Here is a 25,183-nt window from a genome sequence, read left to right on the forward strand (position 1 = left end):
TAAAGTAAAAGAATTCTAATAATTAGCTGCAATTGTAGATGCCACTGAAAGGGAATTATACCAACTAAACACGATGCTACTGTGTAGACAACATTAACTGGTACTGTTTTGGGAAAAAATATCCCTTGCACTCTGTTTATCAGCGCTGGCTTTCTGAAAGAGATAAAATTTTGAGACAGAGCTGAGAGAGAGCTGCTGGCAGAGATGAGAACCACAGACCACACAGCAGATGAATGGGAGGAGTCAGGTAATTAGGTAGGATCCAGAAATTGCACCAAAACTTAAAACATTAAAAAGAGATTAGAAAAAGATACCAAAATCAAAATAATCTTAAGATGGAGATATGTCTTTCCTCATAAACTAACCCATGGCATCAATTACCTGTCTATATGAAAAACGAACATTCCATTTCATGGCTGTAGTATACCCTTAAGTCAACAGCCAACAGACTGGGTGTAGAGGAAAAAGAACATGGCAAAAATAACAAACTAAAGGAAGAGATTAAGATAAAAGCTAAAACTGCCAAAAGAGGAAATAGATGCCAGAAATAGCAAATTTAAGAGCTGTTCTTTGGGAGTTTTCCTTTTCCTTCTTCCTAAACCCACCTCAAGGGTGGGGTGGACAGGAACAGACCAATTAATAATCAGATAAACTTTAAGACTGGCTTAATGAAGAGAAAAAGGAAGAAATGCAAACATGTAAGAATTCCTCAAAAAAGCACTAGTTAAGTTAAAAACTGGAAACTGAGTGTGTACATATGTAATATGAGTGTATACAAATTATGCATTTCTATGATGTTTAAATGTTACATATTTTTGTATTCCATCTAATAAGGGAATACCATATACATGCATAAAATAAGGTAGAGGCTCAGACAAGTCAATTTCCCTGGTCAAAATCTTTAAAAACATTAAAGAGGGACACCTGGGTGGTTCAGTCAGTTAAGTGTCTGCCTTCAGCTCAAGTCATGATCCCAGAGTCCTGGGATTGAGTCTTACATCAGGCTCCTTGCTCAGCAGGGAGCCTGCTTCTCCCTCTGCCTGCCGCTCCCCCTGCTTGTGCTCTCGTTCTCTCTGACAAATAAATAAAATCTTTAAAAATAAATAAATAAAAGCTTTGAAGAAGAGGTAATTTTCTATTCAATTAAGATGGCTGATACTAACAAAGAAATTACAATTCTATTGTCCTTTCAGAAAAATAAAATTCTTTTAAAAAAGATTTTATTTATTTGAGAGAGAGAGAAAATGTGTACCAGTTGGGGGAGGGGCAGAGGGAGAAGCAGACTCTCCACTGAGCAGGGAGCCTGACACAGGGCTTAACCCCAGGACCCCGGGATCATGACCTGAGCCGAAGGCAGATGCCTAACTAACTGAGCCACCCAGGCGCCCCAGAACCTATCTGTGTTTTAAAAAAATCACAACATATATTTTATAGTACAAAAATAAATTTTAAAAATCACAACAAATATAAACAACCAAACCTGAGCCAAGTGGAGATTTCTGGATATCAGGATTATTCAATATTAGTATATCAATTAATATAATTTCATTTGAATTTAACTGCTCACTCAACTTCACTTAGATGTCTTAACAGGTACCTCAGTTCAAAACTGAGCCCCTGCTCTTCCCAATTTCTAGCTGCTCAGTCCTAAATCTCTGAACTTATCCTAAACTCCCTTCTTTTACCATATCCCATATCCAATCATGAAATCCTGTGGCCTCTACCCTCTTAATGTATCCAGAATCTGACCACTTTATACCACCTCAAATGCAATAACCCTGGTCTAAGTCAGTATCTTTTCTGACTTAAAAGGGGGGTGGTGGGGAGGGAGAATCTTAAGCAGGCTCCATACCCAGCAGAGTCCGATGTGTAGCTTGGTCTCATGACCTGAGCTGAAATCAAGAGTCGGGGGCTTAAATGACTGAGCCACCCAGGAACCCCTCTCATATGAATTTATTAAATAACTCCTCACTTGTCTTCCTGCTTGCCCCTCCTTCCAACTAATCAAAATACAGCAGTAGGAGTAACCGTGGCTTACCAGTCCTCAGCTCATAACGTTCCAATAGCTCCTCATCTCATAAGGAACAAGAGCCAAAGTTTTTACAAATGGTGCACACAAGGCTTTATACCATCTGTCGCTGCTATCCCTTCTCTGACCTCATTTCCTTTTACTTCCTGCTTCTCTCCTTGCTCACTCCACCACTGCTATTTCCTCAATATGCTAGGCAAAATTCCAGATCATGGGCCTTTCCATGGTTATTCCTCTCACCTCAGGTCTTTTTCTGAAATGTAACCTTCTTAAAAATAACTGTTATTGAGAAACATGCAAGTGAAAAAAATAATCTTTTCTTGACTATAACAATAATAAAAAATATTCTGGAGTAAGTTTAACTAAAACTTATAAACACAAACCTTTTTAAAGCTATTAATAATCTACAAATTAATCTACAATCTAAATAAGGTTTTGTTGGGGAAGGAAGAGGCAAATAAGATTTAAACAATCTTAAAACTGGAACTGAAAGAATATATGCTTAAAGGGAAAAGTCCCCATAAAATTTCTGATAAGCAAAGATAGAGGGGAGTGATTTGCCCTACCACATATCAAAATATCTTAAAGTTACAGCAATTAAAATAGTCTGCTACAGAAAAATTAAACAGAAAGAGAATTAGACCAAAGTATACATGACAGCTTAATATGTAGCAAAGGTGGTATTTCTAAATAAATTAGTTTAGGGGTGCCTGGGTGCCTCAGTCGGTGAAGCATCTGCCTTCTGCTCAGGTCATGATCCCGGGGTCCTGGGATTGAGCCCTACGTCCAACTCCCTGCTCTGTGGGGAGCCTACTTCTCCCTCTCCCTCTGCTGCTTCCCCTGCTTGTGCTCATGCTCTCGCTCGCTCTCTCCATCAAATAAAATCTTAAAAAAAAAATTAGTTAAAAAAAAAAAAGGAAAAGATGATCAATAGAAAACTGTGCATTAAGGACACTTCCACAGTCTAGGGATCACACAAGACTCCTACAGAAAACATGCCCTGTTCACCCTGCCCTGGGTGAGCTCACTGTGAAAGATTACAAAGCAGACCAAACACAGACCGATGTGTTGCAGTCAGCACAAAAATGGGGACAACTGGTCCTCAAGAAACTAGAAATGGAATAATTTTTTAAAAGTCATTTGTAGCCCAACATGGAGCTCGAACTCAGGACCCCAAGATCAAGAGTCCCATGCTCTACCCACTGAGACAGCCAGGCACCCCTGGAAATGGAATAATCTGAGAGCGATTTTAAAGTAAGTATATTGGCCAAAGATGTGGAAACCTCACGTTCTCTACCATTGGCAAATATATACATACCTACATGGTTCTCTTAAAATAAATAAATAAATAAAGTATATTACAGTTGTTCAAACAGATAAAGGAAGGAATGAACATCATAAAAGAATAGGAAAGGATGAAAAAAAAGGATGATTCTAAAAGTAACCAGAAATAAATTCTGAATGAAAACCACACACTGGGGTGCCTGGGTGGCTCAGTCGTTTAAGTGCCCACCTTCAGCCTAGGTCATGATCCCAGGGTCCTGGGATACAGTCCCACATTGGGTTTCCCACTCAGCAGGGAATCTGCTTTTCCCTCTGCCCCTCCCCCCTGCTCGTGCTCTCTCTCTCAAATAAATAAAATCTTAAAAAAAAAAGAAAAGAAAAAAACACAAAAAACCAAACAACTGACAGGTTTAATAATAGTAAACTAAACAAAGCTGGAGAAAAACCTGATGAATAGAAGGAACAGTCACAGAGGTTTACTGAGAATAAAACAGTGAGAGAGAGAGAGATGGAAATGGGAAGTATTAAAAAAAAAAAAGATACAGAAGAGAGAATTACAAGATCTACAACAATCTACATATAAATAGACATTCCATATTAAAGAGGAGAAAAGAGGAAAAGTTTAAAGAAGTAATAATTTTCAAAACTCAAGACAGACAAGAACTCTCAGAATGAGGGTGCAAACCAAGCCCGTAAGTGGCTAAAAATTAATTCATACATCTAAATATGTCCTTTGTTACTGCAAAACATAAAAAAAAAAAACCACCTCAAAGTAGGGGGTTGGGGAATTTAAATTACTAGAGAGAAGATACAGATAAACTAAAAGAATGACAAACTGACATCAGAATTTTCATCAACAATAAATACTGGAATGCAATGCATTATCAACCATGAACTTGTCTGTATCTAACCAGTCATCCTGGATCTATATGAATACATATGCTAAAAAAAAAAAAAAAAAAAGGGGAGATGGGGAAATAAGAGAGGTTGTTTATTTATTTATTTATACATTAAGATTTAATTTATTTGAGAGAGAGAGCACACAAGAGGGGGCAGGGTCAGAGGGAGAAGACGACTCCCCACTGAGCAGGACGCCCGATGCGGGACTCGATCCTGAGACTCTGGGATCATGACCTGAGCTGAAAGCAGTCGCTTAACCAACTGAGTCACCCAGGAACCCAAGAGAGGTTGTTTAAAAGTATAAACTTGCAGTTAGTAGATAAGTAAGTCCTAGAGATCTAATACACAATATAGTGATTACAGAGACAACAGTACTGTATTATAAATATGCAAAGAGACTAGATCTTAATTATTCCCACCACAAGAAAGAAATGATAATTTTGTGACATGATAGAGGTATTAGCTAAGGCCACAATTAGTTGGCAGGCGTACTGCAATATCTATGATCAAATCAACATGTTGTATACTTTAACCTTACACAATGTTACATACCAAATATATTTCAAAGAGAAATAGAAAGCAGACCAAAGGACACAGAAGACATGAACACAATCATTAAGCACAAAATAGAAGTTAAATTTAGAACCCTGAAGTCAACAAACGGGATATGGATATACTCACACCCACACAAACACTGTCTTTTTGAAGGAAATGTGGACTATTTACAAAAGATGAACTAAAATTATGTCTATCAACATGGAGATCTTGAAAAGGCAACAGTGAATTAAAAAACACACACCCCCCAAACAAGTTGCAGAATATGTACACCATGATGGCATTTATATAAATTTTTATATGAACATTAAACTAAACAATACATACTGCACTTTGCTCATGGATACATATACGTGTAGTAAAAATCCAAGAGAACCTGAACTGGGAGTATACACAACCAAATTCATGATAGTAGTTACCTATGGGGAAGGAAGCAGGTAGAGGAGATGATAGAGGATAAAACAAACATTGTTCATCTGTAATTTTCTTTTAAATATTAAAAAAAAGTCAAGATATTAACATTTAAGGTGGTATGTACATAATGATTGTTTTATCATTTTTTATACTTTACAGAATTAAAAAAAAATTAGGGAAGGAGGCAGGTAAACCTGCTAAGTTTTTCCATATATAGGGAATTCAGGTTCTTCACACAATAAATTCAGTGGTGCAGAAGTGCTCCAGAAAACTGGCAGTGGGAGTAAAATGAAGTTCAACTATTTCTCGAACTACAGCATAGGTATGTTAAGTATGAAAGTTGCTGAAACCCAGTAACTGAGTTAGGAATAGCACCTTTCCAGATTTAGAATTAAGAAAAAGATTCAACCAGCACATGAGTAGCAGAGACAAGGACCAATGGCCAGTGTACTGATTAGAATAGTGACCCGCCCCAAGGCCCCACCCCGATATTCATGCCCAACCAGAATCAAAGAATGTGACCTTATTTGTAAACAGGATTCTGATGTGATTAACATGAAGTGATACTGAATTGGGGTGGCCTTAAATCCAATGAATGGTGTCCTTAATAACACCACATGAAAACACAAAGACACAGACACACAGGGAAGATGATCACGTAAAAACAGAGGCAGAGATAGGAGGAGATATGCTGCCACAAGCCAATGAATGCTAAATTTGCTAGCAAACACAAACAAAGAAAGCAGAAGGTGGCAAGAGAGGATTCTTCTTTAGAGAGCCTTCAGAGGCAGCAAAGGGCTATCCCCCTTGATTTCAAACTTCTAACCTCCAGAACTGTGATAGGAAACAAATACACCCAGCTACTACATTTTTCTAGTGAAATCACAAAGTCTGGATAGATCAACTTATTTTTTAAGAATAATGAAAGAAAGAAAAAAACCCCTCAGCTTCGGGACTACGAGCAGAATACTGCAGAGTAAAGGAAAAGGAAGCAAATCTGAAAAACTGAGAAAGAACATACCTCCAGAAAACTATTAAACAAGTTTGGTAAAACAATTAATGAATGAAACTTCTCACATCTCCAATAGAGTAAAAGATAAGACAACTTCTATTACATGGAAACAGGGAAGATGAAAGGGCAGTAAGATGACATAAAAAGGAAATATAAAATCTGAAAAGAAAAAAGAAAAAATCTTAACTACCCATGGTAGTAGAACTAAAACCTACCTAAGAGGAACTATGGTCAGAACTAATGATACGGAGAATTAAAACAGAACGTGAGCAATAAACGTGTCTCTCTTCCTTTATACTAGAGGAGAACCAAAGAGATGGAAACCATGACAGAAATGGTAACAGCTAACATCTAAGTACTTATTATGTGCATCCAAACTCTGCCAATCACTTCCATGTTTAATTTAATGATGACACCGAGGAGCAGCAGCTAGTAAGAGCTAAACAAACAGGAGACAAAACAGTAACACAGAGATAACTGGAATACTTCCATTTCCAACTACAAACTTTGGGGAATCAAGAACCAAAGCTAGTATAAAAGACTTAATAGGACCATATTAAAAACCTGCAGCACTGTCCATTGCAGTTTTGCAATGATGAAAGTGTTCAGTATTTGTGTGACTTAAATATGGTAGCCACTAGTCACATGGGACGGACCACTGAACACGTGAAATGTGACTGTGCAAATGAGGTACTGAATTTATCTTAATTTTAAATAGCTACACATGGCTACAGTAGCTACCATACTGGACAGTGCACAGCAGAACTGGTTACCAATATAAAGGATTGAAAATAAGACCATTTTAATTCTATGCCAAAACAAAACAACAAATAATCACCCTCCGCCACCACCAAAAGACAGTGAAACAGTTTTAAGGGACAAAGGTTATGAGCTAAGAACCTGAAACATGGTCAAACTGTTGTTCTAATCCTGAAAAACTAGAAATTAAAATTAAGAACTCAGTAAGTTGGCATATTAAGGTATAAAAAGGACTATCAATAAACAATGAAATGTTACAGTCAAAACAAACCTAAATAAGCCTTTAAATCCAGTTTTAAAACTGAATATATAAAATGAAAAACTTTATTTAATAAAATCCCCATTAAAATCAAAGACTTTATGGAGGTTAAAAAAAAAATGATGTTTCAAAAAACAAAATGCTAAAAGTAAATGGGTGAAAAAAATCACATACTACAACATTAGTATTAAGAAAAGTAGAATGTGAGGCAAAAACTACTGGAGAGAGAAGCCTTAAGTCACTAAGAGGATGTAATTACATAGAACTCCAGACTAGACACCAATGACATTTTTTAAAAAATCAACAAAATATAAGCAGAAACAACAGAAACACCACTTTAACCCAAATGCTATAAAAATCTGTAATTAAATAACGAAAGGTTTAAAAAGAAAAACCATTTTGAATTTGGAAACTCAATCTGTAACTCTTGGGAAAAGAACTCAAAACTCATTGGCAACTTCCAAATAGCAAAAAGAATACTTCACACATCAAAGGCTGTGGAATGCTATCCAAAACTACACTCAGAAGAAAATTCAGAAAGTTGAATGCTTTTATTATTACGTAAGAAAGAACAGAAAATAAATTAAACATTTGAATAAAGGCAGACAGGAGAGAAAAAAAAAACCAAACAAACAAAAACAAAACAAACCAAGACCACAGGAGGAAGGAATTACCAGCAAATAACCAATCTTTGAAAAGACCAATAGGAAAAACTGATGACAAGACTAATCAAGTAACAGAAGACAAATATAATTAAGATTGAGACATGGACATAACTACAGATAACAAGGACTTAAAAATTAAAAATGCTTTCTATAAAATCTGTATGAGTTAATTTGAAAAATCTGATAGATGGACAATTTTCTGTAAAATAGATGCTGGTCTCAGATGGTCTTTACCTTAAAGTTCCAACAAATTTTAAAGAAATAGATACTTCCCAAAAAATCTTTAAAGTTTTCCAAAGCACAGAAAATGGTAAAGTGTCCCAATTCATTTTAAGAAGTTATCCAACATCAAAATTAATAGTGAAATTCTAAAAGTATAGCCATGAGCGGCGCCTGGGTGGCTCAGTCGGTAAGAGTCTGACTTTTGATTTTGGCTGAAATCATGTTCTCAGGGTCATGAGATTAAGCCCCATAGTCCGGCTCAGTACTGGGCTGGAGCGTGCTTAAGATTCTAACAATAAATAAATAAATAAAATAAAATAAAATAAAATAAAGAAGAGGAGAAAGTATTGCATTAAAACCAGGAATGAGATGCCTCACTGGGACCAACTATTTCTTAACACTGCTCTGTAAGTACATCACATCTAGTCAAGGAAAAGGAGTAAGAAGTGTATAAAGAGGTATCACATTATTTGCTGGTGACAGATAGCCTATCTAGAAAATTTAAAATAATCAACCAAAACACAGAGTTCAAATAAGTGTTCAATTACAGAAATCAGCAGCACTTACAAAATAACACTAACAGAAAAGATCTCATTTGCATCACAGAAACATCAAGAATGTAGGAAATACATAAAAACTGAATGAAGAAATAAAATACTTGGATACATGGAGAAATTCTATGTTCCTTTAATAGCATAAATTATATTAATTCTCTCTGAAGGAGTTTCCATTAAAAACCCAATGCAATGCACATGGATGAATTCCACAAAGTAAAGCTCTATTCATCATTTTCTGTTAATCACAGAATATTAATTCAAAGCATTAAATTCTTTTGGCTTGAGGACAGTTTATAAATAAAATATCAGAGCTTCTTCTATTTATTTTATCTTCAGCTTTTCAAAATTTGTCTTTGTCTTATAATGACTGCAAATGTCCACATGGCATTCCTGCTCCTTCCCAAAAGTCTGACTAGTATTGAAAAAGTTAGGCCTCTAAGACCTATCATAAGAAGCCCCTGTCAGTAAAGAATGTATCTTATTTGATATCAAATTATTCACTTTTATTTTTCTAGTTTTTGTTAAGGATATTATTCGAGAGAGAGAGAGAGCAAGAGAGAGTGCATGTGCGGGAGCAGGGGGAGGGGCAAAGGGAAAAGGAGAGAGAGAACCCTCAAGCAGATTCCCCACAGAGTGCAGAGCCCAACGTGGGGCTCAGTGCCATGACCCTGATACCATGACAGCAGCAAAACCAAGAGTCAGCTGCCCCAAATTCTTCACTTGTAATACAAACTCACAATCATTTTAGTTCTTTAGTTTTCAACCACAAATATCATGACACTGTGCCTTAAGAGAATGTCCTACTATATGTCATGTCCTGTATATCCTCATGTGTGATACAAGAGGAAGAAGTGAAAGACCACTGGGAATTCTCCAGAATCCAACTTTAAAATTTAACCCAGGGGTGCGTTGGTGGCTCAGCTGGTTGAGCGACTGCCTTCGGCTCAAGTCATGATCCTGGAGTCCTGGGATCGAGTCCCGCGTCGGGCTCCCTGCTCAGCGGGGAGTCTGCTTCTCCCTCTGACCCTCCTCCCTCTCATGCTGTCTCTCATTCTCTCTCAAACAAATAAATAAAATCTTAAATAAAATAAAATTTAACCCAGAGCAATCCTCCTATAATTATCCTCCAACACAAACAATAAAATTCCAAAATCACACCAGAGCACCGCCAAACCATCTGATAAGAAATGCTACCCCTATGTTTATACAGCAGCATTATTTATAATAGCCAAATTACAGAAGCAGCCCGAATGTCCATCAATAGATGGATAAATAAGAGGTAATGTGTGTGTGTACGTACACGCGCACACACACACAATGGAATAATACTCAGCCATAAAAAAGAAATCTTGCCATTTGCAAGGACATGGATGGAGCTAGAGAGTATAATGCTAAATATAAGTCAGAGAAGACAAATACCATATGATTTCACTCATGTGGAATTTAAGAAACAAAGAAGGAAAAAAAAAAGCATGAGAGAGAAACAGATTCTTAGTTATAGAGAACAAACTGATGGTTACCAGAGGGGTGGTGGGAGGGGGGGATGGGTGAAACAGGTGATGGGGATCGAGTGAACCTGTCGTGATGAGCACCGAGTGAATGCATGGAACTGTTGATATACTATACTGTATACTGGAAATTAATATAACACTGTATGGTAACTATACTGGTATAACACTGTATGGTAACTATATTCTAAAGAATTTTCTAAGAAAATAGAAAATTCTAAAAAGAACTATACGATCTTAAAAAAAAATTAAAAAGAAATGCTATTAAGGCCAATCCAAAAATCTCATGGCATGTTATTTTTTCTTTTTAAAATAATACCTGTACTATGATATACTTATTTTATAAAATAACTAACAAAATAAAAAGCAACCCCATATCGGCCCCACATTTATTTTAAAACTTTTACTGATTTGAAATTTCAGTATCTAGAAACTAATGTTTTAGATTAAGCTGTAAATATCTACCTCATAGAGGCAGAGCAGGAAATAAACATTAATGATACATGTTATATAATTTCTCATTGAGTGTTTCTTCACTGGCTTAGCTAACTGCTAACGTCTACCAAACCAGACCCCTGACAGTGATGAAATATGTAATACATAGCAGTATGGGCAACTTGTTCCAATCTGCACTAATATTACAATAAAATGGTGATACAGGAAGTACCCCCATGTTCTCCCCAGGCCTTACTGACTTCCATGGAAGATAACCCCACTCTCCCAATCTCAAAGCTCTCAGTCCTCCCAACTCTGATATTCACAACATCCTGGTGATTCTTCCTTAGGACTAGTTTTGAAATCTACTGCATCCTGAGAGCTTTGGGGCCTTCAGACAATATTATTTCCTCTAGGATTACTATTGTTACTAGTCTTTCTTTCTGACTCCAGTCTCTTTTATGGCCAATCTACTCCAAACATAAACTACCTGCACACTTTATCTTTTTAAAAATAGCTTATGACACTTAACTGCTCAAAACTAAAATTCTCTAAAATCTAGATGATAAAACCCAAATGAACAGTTTGAGCATTCAAAGCCTTTCATTATTTACTGATAGGTCTCATTCCTATTTATTTCCAACAAGTTCAACCTACTGAACCCCCTTCGCTGTAGTCACTCAATTTAAGATACTAATGACATAAAAACGGCCTTTTAGGAGCAAAAGAAATGTGCTACTACACTAAAAGTACATCTCAATTGTAAGATATACACTGTAATTTCAGAAATGTTGGTAGGACTTGATGGAATAAAAGTCCAGCTGTGATTCAGCTAAAATGACTGTCCTGGTAAATTGAGTGAGTTCCCTAAAGTGAGTTTCATATTTGGATCTAGAGTGAAGTAGAGATAATTTAAAATATGTAGTTAAGCCAGTAACACTGACATTAAACATCTGTTTTTCACATTCTATACTCGTAGATCTACTAGTAACCACCTTTCTTGGGTAGGTAGGAAATGTGGTGGGAGGGGCAGTAACAAAGGTAATTTGAGTTAATCCAGAAACATGTAGTTCCTATTAAGATTTTTTTTTTTTTTAAACGTGGAAGCAAATCCTATTACAGTGAGTGTGAACTCAATGCCATTTACCAACATCAGAAAATGGTTTATCTGTTAACTTCTTTGCTATCTAGGCTCTGTCATTAGAAGGTAAGATCCATTAAGGCAAGGACTTGGTTCACCAATGAAACCTGAAGAATACCTGGAGCACAGTGGGCACTTGACAAAGTGCTGAATAAATTGCTTGGCAAATCCAGCACCACAAGATGATAAAAGGCAAATATCACTGAGCAAGGAGACACAGTGAGCAACCAAGATAGACAAAATGGCCATCGCCTCCAACACTGGCAGAACTCCAGCATTGCTGCTATAACCAGTGAAATGGTTTGTTTCTCCAAACTCAATATATTTCTTTTGTCTTATTTTCCATGTAGCTTACTTTCCATGTAAGGATGATTGTGTTTTAGAAACTGGCAGTGGAACCGAAGAGTCTTTAGTATGCTTTATATGTCTCTCCAAAAGTACATTAGATCTTAGGCACAGACTGGAAGAATCTACTGTCAATAGCAACAAGGAAGGTTTACTAGATCACAGATTGAAAAGAATCCAGGAGGCCACCCTACACCACAGAAAATTTTTATAAAACCCCTAGATGTCATGACACAGGGGGACAAGCAAACTGCCAAAACAGAGGAAGGACACTATTTCCCCATGAAGTTTTTTGTTTTTGTTTGGTTGAGGGTTTTTTTGTTGTTGTTAAAAGCATCAAGAGTCATGATCAAAAACTACTTTCTTACATTTGACAGCAATATACTGTTTTCTCGCTTTCCTAAAATCAACTCTTCAACCTTTAAGAAAATAATTTAGATTTATAGGACTATTAATAAAAAATTGAGACTCAAATGTCAATATGAGAAATTTGCCAAATACCTTTTTCTTTTCTGGTATTTTGGTAATTCAGGAATTTTGAGGAATAGACAAGAGAAAATGGCATAACCTGATAGTTAATTTTAACTTACAATGCTTTCCTTTAAAAAAAAAAAAAAAAAAAGGCAAAGTTTTGCAGTCCAACTGCATACTATTAACAACACAAGCCAAACACTGAAAATCCACTTTCCAGATATTAGTGGTTCCAACAATTCTCTCCCCTCTTCTTTGTCAGTTTTCTCATCAGCAAATATAGTGTAAAAGCTCTGTCGTAAGAAAGATTTCCCTTCAAATAAGCTATTTCTCTGCTCTCCTTTACAGAAGCATTCTTTGAAAGTGTTATCCTAAACAATTCCCTCAATTCTTTCCCTCCCATTCTCTCCTGAACCCACTCCAAGCAGAATCTCATTCTTCTCCCGTTAGCAAAACTGCTCACACAGATCTCGAACAGCCCTAACCCCACCACACCCAACAGTTGGTTCGCAGTCTTCATCTTACCTGGACCTGGCTACAGCATCTCACACACTCCCCTCCTTCCTCTCTGACACATGTTGTTCATTTTGCCTTCCATGTGTCTCACTTTCTTCGTTTTCCTTCTACTTCACTTGTCACTCCTTCCCAGTCTCTTCCTCATCCTTAGAATACCTCAGGCTTAATTCCATCATCTGAGCTCCCCAACAGTCCCTATTCCCTTCGTCTGCTATATTTTTCTCCCCAGCACTTAACACTATAGGACATACCATTATACTTAATTTATTGTTTTATTCTGTCTCTACCCACTAGAGTATTTCAGGAGTGCATTTTTATCTGTTTTTGTTTTGTGTTGTATTCCCAATGCATAGAACAGACCTAGCTCGCTGTAGGAGCTCAATAAATATTTGTGGAATGAGTGAACAAGTGAACAATAACAAAAGTGCTAACAGTAACAGCCGCTCTGTACCAGTAACTTATCAGCCAGACACCCTCCACGAGCAAGTTATATTCATTTCATTTAACCCTCAAACAACCCTGTGAGATCCCTATGAGGCCTAGGGGGGAAGTGAAGGGTTTGGGGAGGGGATAAGGGGGTGTTAACAGGCTCCGAATCACAAAACTACCAAGTAGCAGTGCCAGGATTCAAACCCACATTTATCCTCTTCAAAGTTAATGCTCTTAACCACTGCATGGTATTAATTTTACTAAAGTATTATTTCATTAGTTTTGGAATAAATCCAACTCTGTTATTTGAAGAGGCAGCAATCAAAAGTTTCCTGCACTCGTGAATAATCTCCATTTTCTCTGTGAAGACAAACATTCATTTAGTCATAGCAATTTAAAAATTTTAATGGAGACTCTTATTCGAAAGGAAAGCATGCCACATTGCCATTTTCAGTGATAACAGGACAAGTGGGAAGCACATCACCCTCCTTCTATGTGTTGATGGCAGCACTTAAACTTTTCTCCCATTTCTATTAAAAAGCTCAAGCCAGTGATTTCCAAACCTGGCTCAAGAACGACCTGGGAGTTTTTTGTTTTTCTGAAAACAAGAGTCCAAGGCCCAACTTTAGAACAACCAAATCAGAATCTCTAGGAAACAGGTGTCAGGAACCCAGTATTTTCTCAAGCTCCCCAGGAAACTTGGGTGGTTAGCCAAGTTTGGAAAACACTAGTTAAATGAACCAAAGTTGGCAAGAGACTAATAATTCTATCTGAGCCTCTGGCTCACTGTTTAACAATGACCAAGTCTCACTGGTACTGACCTTCCTGGAAAGAGGAACGATGCTGTTGGGTCGAACAAGCCTTCGTTTCTTACAGCTCAGCACAGGACGTGTTCGGGCTGCCACACAGGTGCCATCAGTTGATGAAGAAACTAGGTTGAGTCGTTGCTTTTTTTGTAACTGTTCTTCAGCATCAGAGATGTCACCTGGAATGTGGTCTGCCAAGATAGGCTGAAGACTATACAAGAGGAAGGAAGAATATTCACTTCTCAGAAGACAAGGAAACAAAGCCTCTAATACCGGTTCAACCTCCTCTGCTTATAGATGTTCACAGACACAAACAAGTATTCTAGGGCAGATGCATGTCACTTCTTAATATAAGTGTGTGTGCAGTGTCTGTGCTTATTTTTAAGACTCCTGGTTGGCATTAACATCATGTTTGAAAAGTGCAAGTCAGTAAGTGATAAACTCAGGTTCCAAGTGATTAAGTTCTCTTCTACAACAGAAACACAAAGAAAATCGAGAAAATTGCAACTGGTAAGAAAATGAATAATCTTGAAAATGTTAATGAGCTGCCTAAGAATCAGTTCTTCTGTAAAATTCGACTTTTAGGGATGGGTACACATTGTTCACTTGTAGAGGGACTCCTTCAACTTTCATAAATACAGATTTACAAACACAGCCTTTAGGGATCTAATCCGTCCTAAAGTAAAAGAGTTTATGTAAACACTTCTCAAGAATTCTACCAAGACCAGGACCAACCATAACGACTCACAAAAGTAGGACCTATTATTTTTTCTCCATTGTGAGTTAAGTTTAGGCTACAGTAAGTAAAAGGGAACTACACTAAGCATGCTAATTAAAATATACTTGCTACAGTAAGCATGCACAATACTATTAAGCAATAAGGCTTCTGTCTTTAAACCAGGGTTAGTCCTGGCTAGGGATAACTAAGAGCCCCAAATTCATCTTTTACAAGCCTACTGCACGTAGGAAGTAGAAGACATAAAACTTACGTGTTAATAACTCCATTGACAGGTCTCAATGCTCCACATGATTTGGTAGACAATGACTCTGAAGGATGACCAGAGGCACCATGGTTTTCCAGTGGCTGAGAAACGGATTCGATCTAAAGGAGAAAGATAAAAATACATGATAATATTTAACCAACAGACTGAAAAGTGGTACCATTTCATCATTTAAATGAAACACCTCAAATTTCAGACAACTAACCTGCAAAACCAAACATATATGACTGAGAAAAAAAAACAAAAAACTGAGAGAACTGGCTTTTGCTTTGGGGTGAAGAAGGGTAAGGAACCAAAATATTCAACAGACTAATATTAAGTGCTTACTGATGGGGAAATGCTTTAATGATTCCACGGAACAGAAGCTTAGCAAAATAATTACATGGTAACAAAGAGTCTTCAAGGGTCAAGAGGATACACAGGTTCAGTATCAAGGCAACTAAGAGAGAATGTAAATGTAGTTAATACCTGCTTAACTTGACAGCGTATGCTGGAAACCTCTTTCTAGAAAACCATACTTTCTGTAAATATATATGCATATACTAAAATAGAAAAAAATTAATAAAAGTGAATAACTAATTACCTGATGCTATCAGTAACTACTGTCTCTGGACTACACAAATCAAATATATGCTTAGGACATAAACTGAAAAAAAGGGAGGTGGGAAAGAATCTGGAAAAGTTTGAATCCGACTATTTCAAAACAAATTATGTATTCATTAGGCTCAAAGGGATAGGTAGAGCCATGAGATGTCAATCATATGGAGTCTCTGAGTTACACTCAATAAAGCCACAGATACACTTATCCGGATACCTCCATTTTGGTGTTGCTGGAATACCACAGAAAGGCGGTGGGTCTTTGTCTCCTTACAACTCAAAATGACTTTAGGGTGTGCTTAAGTTCTCCTCCCTGTAAATGCTACCAGTCCATATCAAAGCCAATATTTTGAGGCTGAAATTCTCTTTTTTAGTATTATTTAATTTCTTTTAGATCTTTATACCCCTGGGGAGAAAACACCAAAGGATCTGCAGAACAGAGCAGTTGCAGGCAAGTACCAAGAAAGGACAATAGAGGGGCGCCTGGGTGGCTCAGTCGGTTGAGTGTCTGCCTTCGGCTCGGGTCATGATCCTGGGGTCCTGGGATCGAGCCCCATGTCACGCTCTCTGCTCAGTAGGGAGACTGCTTCTCTCCCTCCTACTCCCCCTGCTTGTGCTCTCTCTCTCCCTCTCTCCTTCTCTGTCAAATGAGTAAATAAAATCTTTTAAAAGAAGAAAAGGACAATAGACTGGAAAGCTAACTAAAATGTTTTCACACAAATTAACCAAAAAGCTAGATCAAAGTATACAAGCAGAAAAGACATAAGCAAACTACAATGAGTGAACACTGGGAAATGTTCTTAGAGAGAGCCTGTACAGGTACTAAAGTACCACATAAATCCTGATCAGATCAGTCCGTGATGCCAAAATCATGGCAAATTTGGCACACATACTCACTGCCTTAAACACTACATGGATTTCCTCTTGGAAAGTAAAGTGGTGTTAAGTAGCAAGACTTATAAAGATGTTCATATCACTCAATCCTAAAAATTATCTTAAAGAAATAACCCTATAATAAACACATTTCTCAAAAATCTTATATACATAGCTGATCACTGCAATGGTATCAATAATCTCAATGCTCAACATCTGAGGCACAATTATAAACTGTAGCACAGCAAATCAGACTATTAAAAATAATCACAAAAGACATTTCTTCTTCCTTTATACCAAAAGAATATTTAAAGGTAAAAAAAAAAAAAAAAAAAGTCTTTTATGTAGAAATGATTTTGGAAAAAGATCAAATTCAAAATATTTTTAATACAACTGTGATGACTATAAATGTACGTACACAGACAATGACAGGACAAAAATAGTGTCAGAGACAAATTTTTTTAGATAATATTTTTACATTAAAAAAAAAACAAACAGAAATCCCAAATATCCTCCTGAATGCTCATGAAGATTTACTATTCAGGGGGAACCTCAAAAAACCCACACATTATGATATGAAAAAGGACTAGATAATCAGAAGGACTTAATATTCAGGTTGGCATTAACTAGCAGATGTGTGACTCCAGGGATGTTACAGCTTTCCTAAGATTACAGAAGTTCTGGTTTAGATGAAGAAGTTTCCTTTCAACATGAAATTTCAGTGACTATGAACTTTCTGCTGGTATACCGATCTTAAGAATTTCAGTCAATTTTACATTCCCTTAAAATAAAAGCATTTAACATTAAATTATGGCAGAGATATGATCTATATATCTACATGTTTTATAAGGTGTCACTTACAAGTAACAGGTTGAATCCACATTTGATTAAAGTTTATTTTGTAGGGATTATGGGAAAATTAACTGTAAGGACACCTATCAAAACAAAATGTTGCCATTCTTTAACAAAATCTTATTTCAGAAAACCTTATGTACAGAAAGTCTGAAGAAAAAGCACAAAACATCAGAAATCTCACGACCTACAGATAACTACTGCTAAATCCTATCCTGTTTATGCCTACAGATATATATATATATATATATATATATATTTAAATGCCATTAATATTCAATGTGAATTTTACTGATTTTCTTAGAGGAACTTAAAATTTTCCTGGGGGCAATTCAGGCCCCCAAATTAAAACTGAAGGCAACACGGAAAACATTATTTAGCACAGAAATGTTTGTCAAAGATAAAACAGCACATAGCAAGCAATCAAGAGCATGAACCTCAGAGGGAATGTGCCTAGCTTCTAGTCCCAACCATACAAGGAGGCACTCGATAATCAGAGGACCATGGGATATCCTATAATCACACTGAGATCTAAAAGCAGGGCATTGGGGCAATTAGGTTCATCACTCATTCTCAAATGTAAACAGCTTAAAACATTAACCTCAACCCTCCAACAGTGTTCCATCTGGAAAAAGAAAAACAACTCACAACACAATTTTACTTAAAGATACTTAAACGCATTCACAGTTAAGAAAAAGCAAACACTCCCTATCCTGCGGTCCAAAAGGGTGCAAAAAGAGAGAGGGTAGAGATACATTAATAAACACTTCACAAATGTTAAACCCACATTCTAACTTAAGCTTGATCATCACTATTGCAGTGGTTTACATCATTAGTATTTTCAGGAAACTAATACATGACTCAGATATGGTCTTCCAATGGGAAACTGTAAAAAGGATCAAAGACTCTAAAGGCTCTCCTATCCAGAAAGCAGGACTTACTATTGAGCTTCTCTTGAACTGTATGTGGTATTCAGATACACTCTGAGGGTACATGCACACCACAGCCAGAAAGAAAAGAGTAGAAAAGCTGAAGAGAGAGAATTTCTCTTAATTCCCCTTTCCCCAAAAGCAGAGACTCAGGGGATTACCTTTTGGGGTGATCTTAAGAGTTAAAAGTAGCAAGGAGGGTTACTGAAGTGATTTCTTCCCTATCTGAAGGGGCTATATGGAAGAAAATAACACAGCATTAAGATTCAAATTTGTTATACATATAAAGCAGGCATCTGTCTGATTCATCACTCCTCCCTCTGGGCCAGACCATTAAGTATGACAAAGAGCCTTTAAAGAAAAGTTAGGCTAAATTAAGGTCTAAGGGGGTAGATTTTCTTGGGGTCTAAGAATCCATTCCCACTCAACTTATTCTGCCAAACAGTAGAGGAAGTAAAAGGATAAATATCAAAGGCACACACTTAAAAACACATAATCTGCACAATATATGTGTATCTTTAATTCAATTAATGCCAGGTCATAACTGCTTGAAATACCAATTTTTTAAGTGCAACATATTTGTTTAGAAAACTTAACAGTTCCATTCTGCTTACTGGTTTTTTGACCGTTATCAAAAAGGAAAGAAAAAGCTAACTAAAGAAGTCAACTTTTATTCTTGGTTCAAAATAAATTACTTTTTGGCTTTTTATCACTTATTTCATGTTTCAAGCTCATCTCAATGATACTCAACATAGTCTTGCTTAAAATCACCAAAATATTACTGGCCCATAAACAGTGTACCAGTCATTTCCATGAACTAGCACTATGGCCAGTAAATTGTGCTAAAATGAGAGTGGAACCTTCTGAAAATTCCACTTCTATCAAGTTACTTACCTAAGTTTCCATTTCTCCATATATAAAATGGGACTATATTCGCCTCACTTTCCTATGTCTCTATATTGAGGTTAAAAGAAAATCTAGGGCGCCTGGGTGGCTCAGTTGGTTAAGCGACTGCCTTCGGCTCAGGTCATGATCCTGGAGTCCCTGGATCGAGTCCCGCATCGGGATCCCTGCTCAGCAGGGAGTCTGCTTCTCCCTCTGACCCTCCCCCCTCTCATGTGCTCTCTCTCAAATAAATAAATAAAATCTTGAAAAAAGAAAATCTATACAGGGGTGCTTAGGTGGCTCAGTTAAGCAATAGACTCTTGATTTCAGCTCAGGTCATGATCTCGGGTTTGTGGGATCGAAGCCCATGCTGGACTCCACGTTCATCAGGGAGTCTGCTTCTCTCCCTCTGTCCCTCCCACTCCTGTACACTCTCTCTCTCTTTCAAACAGATAAATCTTTAAAAAAACTATATAATTATGCAAAAGTAATTTTGAATTTTTTAAATATGTATGTATGTATGTGATCTCTACACTCAACATGGGGCTCGAACTCATGACCCCGAGATCAAGAGTCGCATGTTCCTCTGACTGGAGCCAGCTAAGCACCCCTGAATTATTTACACTGAAAAATTTCAATCAGCAGGATGCTGTTACTTACAAGTCCAAAGGCTACTGCACCTAAGATTTGTATTTACCAACACCATTGAAAATGCACGTCAAGAATCTAGAAATACAGTAACTGCTAAAAACAGTCCTAAATTCTTGTTCAACTTATTATCCACATCCCTATTTTAATAGTCCTAATTAGTCTTTTTTTTTCTTTTAATATGGCAAATCAAATATTCCTCAGCCAGTATCTATCACTCTACTCTCTATCTCAAAACGCTTGTTGGGCCAATACACTATTCATTGCCCCTGGTGACTGCAAAACTTCAGGAAAAAAAAAAGTTGTTTCTACTTAACCAATGGTAGAAGATTATAGCTTGGGACTGTTTAAAAAGAAAAAGCAAGAGCTTACATTTTTAGCATGCCTTTCTTCTGAGAAAGCATTTATCCTCTGACTTGTTATCACCATCACTCCACAAAGTAAGGAAAGGGTAAAAGAAATGAGGCTTGTTTTACAAATCGAAACAAACACAAATAGTGAAGTCATCTGTCAAAAGCCACAGAACCAACATTTTGTTATGTTAAACAAATCTCAATTTCAAATCTAGTCCTTTAAAAAATATTTACCCAGTAATTACGTTTCCTGGAAGAAAAAAGGGGATATAAAAAAATATACATGTCACGTGCTCATTTGGGCAAAAGAAATACAGGAAAGCTAATCCAAAAACTAATGAAAAATGGCCACCTACAGAAGGTGGGAACATGAGGGAAAGAAGGGGAAAAAGAGAAGAAGGAATGATGGTTTTTTGTATAGCTTTGACTCTCAGAAATGTAGTAATGCTTCACATACTCAAAAACAATAAAATAAAGGGGTGCCTGGGTGGTTCAGTCTGTTAAGCACCTGCCTTCAGCTAAGGTCATGATCCCTGGGTTGTGGGAACGAGCCCCATGCTGGGCACCCTGCTCAGCGGGGAGTCTGCCTCTCCCCTCCGCTTGTTCTCTCTCTCCCTCTCTCTCTCAAATACATAAAATCTTAATATATACCCATCTGCATATATATGTACGTATATATATGCTTTAGCATACATGTTTCCCAGCTTTGTCTGTTGAGAAGCCCTAGAAGCAATGACACCATGCAGCAATGAGCACAACTAGCATCCAGATCTTGGTTTCTGAACTGTTGCCCAATAAAAGGAACCAGGGCTGGAGCAGGTAAAATACAAGATGAGCTGGGAACATCTTTTGGTGCCTAAAAGTAAATACTAACGGAGGGGAACATGTTGAAAAGACACAGGAACCAAGATGAAAGAGGCCAAATACCAAAAAGTTGTCTCAACAAGTAGAGCAACTGAATGAATAATAACAGTAACAGATTATAATCCATAAAATAAATATCCATGAATCCATTCTGATATAAACTGAATGACTGAATAAATACATAAGTAAATGAGAGAGAAAAGACAGCTCTTTCCAACAGAATTCCAACTAACAGATACAGAAAACAGAAAATCATTCAGTAAACACCACAGTAAAAATGGTTGCAGGCAAAACCCACCAGTAGATGATAAAATTGTGGATTAAAGTATAATGAGCAACAGAATATTACATGTATGAGACAGAATTCATTACAAAGGGGAAAATACTAACTTGACAGAGGGGAGGGCTGGCAGGCACCGCCTTAACCAAGGCCAAGGCCATCACCACCACCATCATGTCTCCCCGGTGCACTGAGAAGGGCACAGTACACTTCCGTGGTATTACTGTGATAAATGTATAACCTCTAATAATGATAAAACATCAAGCAACTCCAACTTGGAGGAACATTATACAAAATAACATACCAGTATTTCTGTATTAAGGCCATGAAAGACAACAAAGAGGAAGAACCACCACAGACTCGAAGAGATTTAAAGAGACAGGACAACTAAATGCAGTGTGGGATTTTGGACCCCCCTCCCCCCCAAAAAAAACATCAGTGAGAAAATGAGTGAAATTTGAATACAATCTGAATAGTACTGTATCAATGTTAATTCCTAGTTTTGATCATTGTACAATGATTATGCAAGTTAACCACACTATAGGAAGCCACGTGAAGGGTACGTGGGGACTCCATGTGCTACTTTTATAACTTTTCTGTAAGTTTAAAATCGTTTTTTGAAAGTTTTAAAAAATGAAGAAAAGTTTACCCAGCATTATTGAGTAGACTAAATTTCATTCATACACAAATCTAGTATCAGACTACAGCTTCCTGTCACCTTACAGGATGAAATACATAAACTCATTAAGATAAATACAAAATCTATTATGAATTGGCCCAATCACCCAACACTCCATCAAAGAAAAGTATTTGTAGTTCCTCTACAACACCAGGCTCTCTCAAGCCTTTCACATTATACATGCAGTACCCTCCCTGTCGGAACTCATTCTCAATCTTCAGCAAGTCCACAAGGACTCAGCGCAAGTACATCCTTCTCTATTAGACTACCTTTCCTGACCTCCCTTAGAAGTGAGAACTCTTCCCCTCTTTATTCCCCTGTTATGTGCCTCTTTTAAGACTATGAAGCTCTCAAGGGAAGATACCCGGTTCTGCCAATAGGTGTTCCCTAGGCACACAGCACAGTGTGGAACAATAAGCTTTTACCAAATGTTTATTATGGACCAAATGCTGTTAAAAGCATATTATACTTCTTCAATAGTTAATTATCAACCATTCTAAAGAGGTATAGAAACAGAGCCACTCTTACCTAAGACCCTTGAGGGCTGATGTGTCATGGAATTCATAGCTTTCACAAAGTCATACATTGTATGCACTGGGTTAAGTGCTTCAAAATCAAATACAAATCCAAACCCAAAGAATGTGAACACCAAGAGTGAATTGTAATGTAAACTATGGACCTTGGGCGGCTGTGATATGTCAATGTAGGCTCATCAGTTGCAACAAATGCACCACTTTAGTGGGGATGTTGACCATGGGGGAGACTACCCAAGGCAGGAGTGCCATGCCAGGCAGGGGGTATATGGAAATCTCTATCTTCTGCTCAATTTTGCCATCAACCTTAAACTGCTCCCCCCAAAATAGTCTTAATTAAAAAAAAAAAATCAAATACATTAATATTTCTGCTTCAAAAGGTACAGATAATTAAAAATATAAACAGTCTTAACATATATCACTTCAGGTCAAATTCTGCCACCAAATGAGCTTGATGCAACTTAGGAAAACCACTTTTGGTTCTCATAGATCTTTGGAGTTTGGAAATGCAGATAAAAGAGTAAGGACTTGCATTATTACTCCTACTTTGCACAAGAAGGTATGGGAAGTGTGGGGGGAAAGTAGTGTTCTACACATGTCAAACAGGTCAAGGTGGTTGGCAGTGTTGTCTGGATCTTTTATTTTCTCATTTTTTGTTTAGTAATTCTATGAATTACTGAGTTAGGAGTGTATGTATTTGAAGCATCCACCTTTATGACTCTTCTGCCTCCTTGATGAAATGACCCCATTTATCAATGTAAAATGTCCTTCTTTATCTCCGGTAATTCTGTCTTAAAATTTTATCTCTGGTATTCCTGTCTTAAAAATTATTTTGCTAATATTAATACATCCATAGCAGCTTTTTTATGCTTACTGTTCACACTATAGGAAGTACATCTTCCCGTCCTTTTATTCCCCATTGATCTGAGCTTCCAACTGTTACTATTCACCTTCAACCTAAAGAAAAGTTCTTTAACATTTGTTTCAGTGCAGACATTCTGCCAACAGATTCCTCTCAACTTTCTTTTATCTAAAAAGGACTTTATTTCCCCTTTTTTTTTTAAGATTTTTATTTATTTATTTGAAAGAGAGGGAGAGAGGGAGAGAAAGCACAGAGCGAGAGGGAGAAGCAGGCTCCCCGCTGAGCAGAAGCCCAATGCGACACTCGATCCCAGAACCCTGAGATCATGACCCCAGCAGAAGGCAGACGCTTAACCAAATGAGCCACCCAGGCGCCCTATTTCACCTTTATTTTTTAAAGGATTTTTTTGGCCATGTATAGAATGTTGAGGGGCAAATTCCAACCCCCCCCCATTTTAATGATCTTACCCCATCACTGTCTGTCCTCCACTGTTTCTGAAAAGAAGTCACCTATCCTTATCAATATTCACTTATATGGAATGCATCTTTTTTCCCCTCTGGCTACTTGCAAGATTTTCTTCATCTTTCATTCTCACCATGTTAAATTTCTCCTGCTTACTATTTTCTGAGTTTCTTCAATCTGTAAAATTATCTTTTTCATTCACATATCCAGCCATTATTTCCTTTACCCCCACCCCTCCCCACCAGTACCACTCAATCTCTCCTCCTTCTGGAACTCTAGTATACATAGTCACTGTTTCCCCAGGATTATGTTCATTTCTGAGCAGTTCTATGTTCAGTCTATTTTTTGGCTGGTTAATTTCCACTGATCTGTTATGTGCACTGACCCTTTTTAAAGATTTTATTTATTTATTAGAGAGAGTGAGAGAACACACGCACAGGGGAGAAAGCAGAGGGAGAGGGCCAAGCAGACTGTGTGCTGAGCATGGAGCCCGATGTGGGGCTCAATCCCATGACCCTGAGGTCATGACCTGAGCCAAAATCAAGAGACAGATGCTTAACCAAATGAGCCACCCAGGTGCTCCATGAGCCTTTCTCTTCTGTAAGTTTTCAACCTGCTGTTTAGTATACCAGTACACTTTTTACTCAGATACTGTACTTTTCAATTCTCCAATTTGTGTTCCACAAGTTCCATGCGATTCTTTTTTTAGTTTTCACCTCTCTGCTGAGATTCCCCCATGTTTACTATCTTTTACTCTAAATCTTCAAACATATTTTACTAGATGCTTTTAAATTTTTTTTTTTTAAGATTTTATTTATTTGAGAGAGAGAATGAGAGGGAGAGAGCATGAAAAGGGGGAGGGTCTGAGGGAGAATCAGACTCCCCGCTGAGCAGGGATCCTGATGCGGAACTTGATCCCAGGACTCCAGGATCATGACCTGAGCCAAAAGCAGTCGCTCAACCAACTGAGCCACCCAGGCGCCCTAGATGCTTTTAAACTCTTATTTCCTAATTCCAATCTGAGCCATTTCAGGATCAGTTTCTACTATTTTTTTCTC

At 37.3% G+C, this 25,183-nt stretch overlaps 1 protein-coding gene across 5 annotated transcripts in view; it reads right to left on the reverse strand.

Moving 5' to 3' along the window:
• KANSL1 (KAT8 regulatory NSL complex subunit 1) overlaps positions 1-25,183 on the reverse strand; it is a 179,392-nt gene that overhangs the window by 15,478 nt on the left and 138,731 nt on the right. For all 5 annotated transcript variants that reach the window (XM_032429416.1, XM_032429417.1, XM_032429413.1 and 2 more), the window contains 2 exons: positions 15,297-15,409; positions 14,323-14,518 (listed from right to left, as the gene is read on the reverse strand). In XM_032429416.1, the coding sequence (XP_032285307.1) occupies positions 14,323-14,518; positions 15,297-15,409 (309 nt within the window). The remainder of the gene's footprint in view (positions 1-14,322; positions 14,519-15,296; positions 15,410-25,183) is intronic.

Source organism: Phoca vitulina, unplaced genomic scaffold, assembly GCF_004348235.1.
Source record: "Phoca vitulina isolate PV1807 unplaced genomic scaffold, GSC_HSeal_1.0 scaffold41, whole genome shotgun sequence".
Lineage (NCBI taxonomy): Eukaryota > Metazoa > Chordata > Mammalia > Carnivora > Phocidae > Phoca > Phoca vitulina.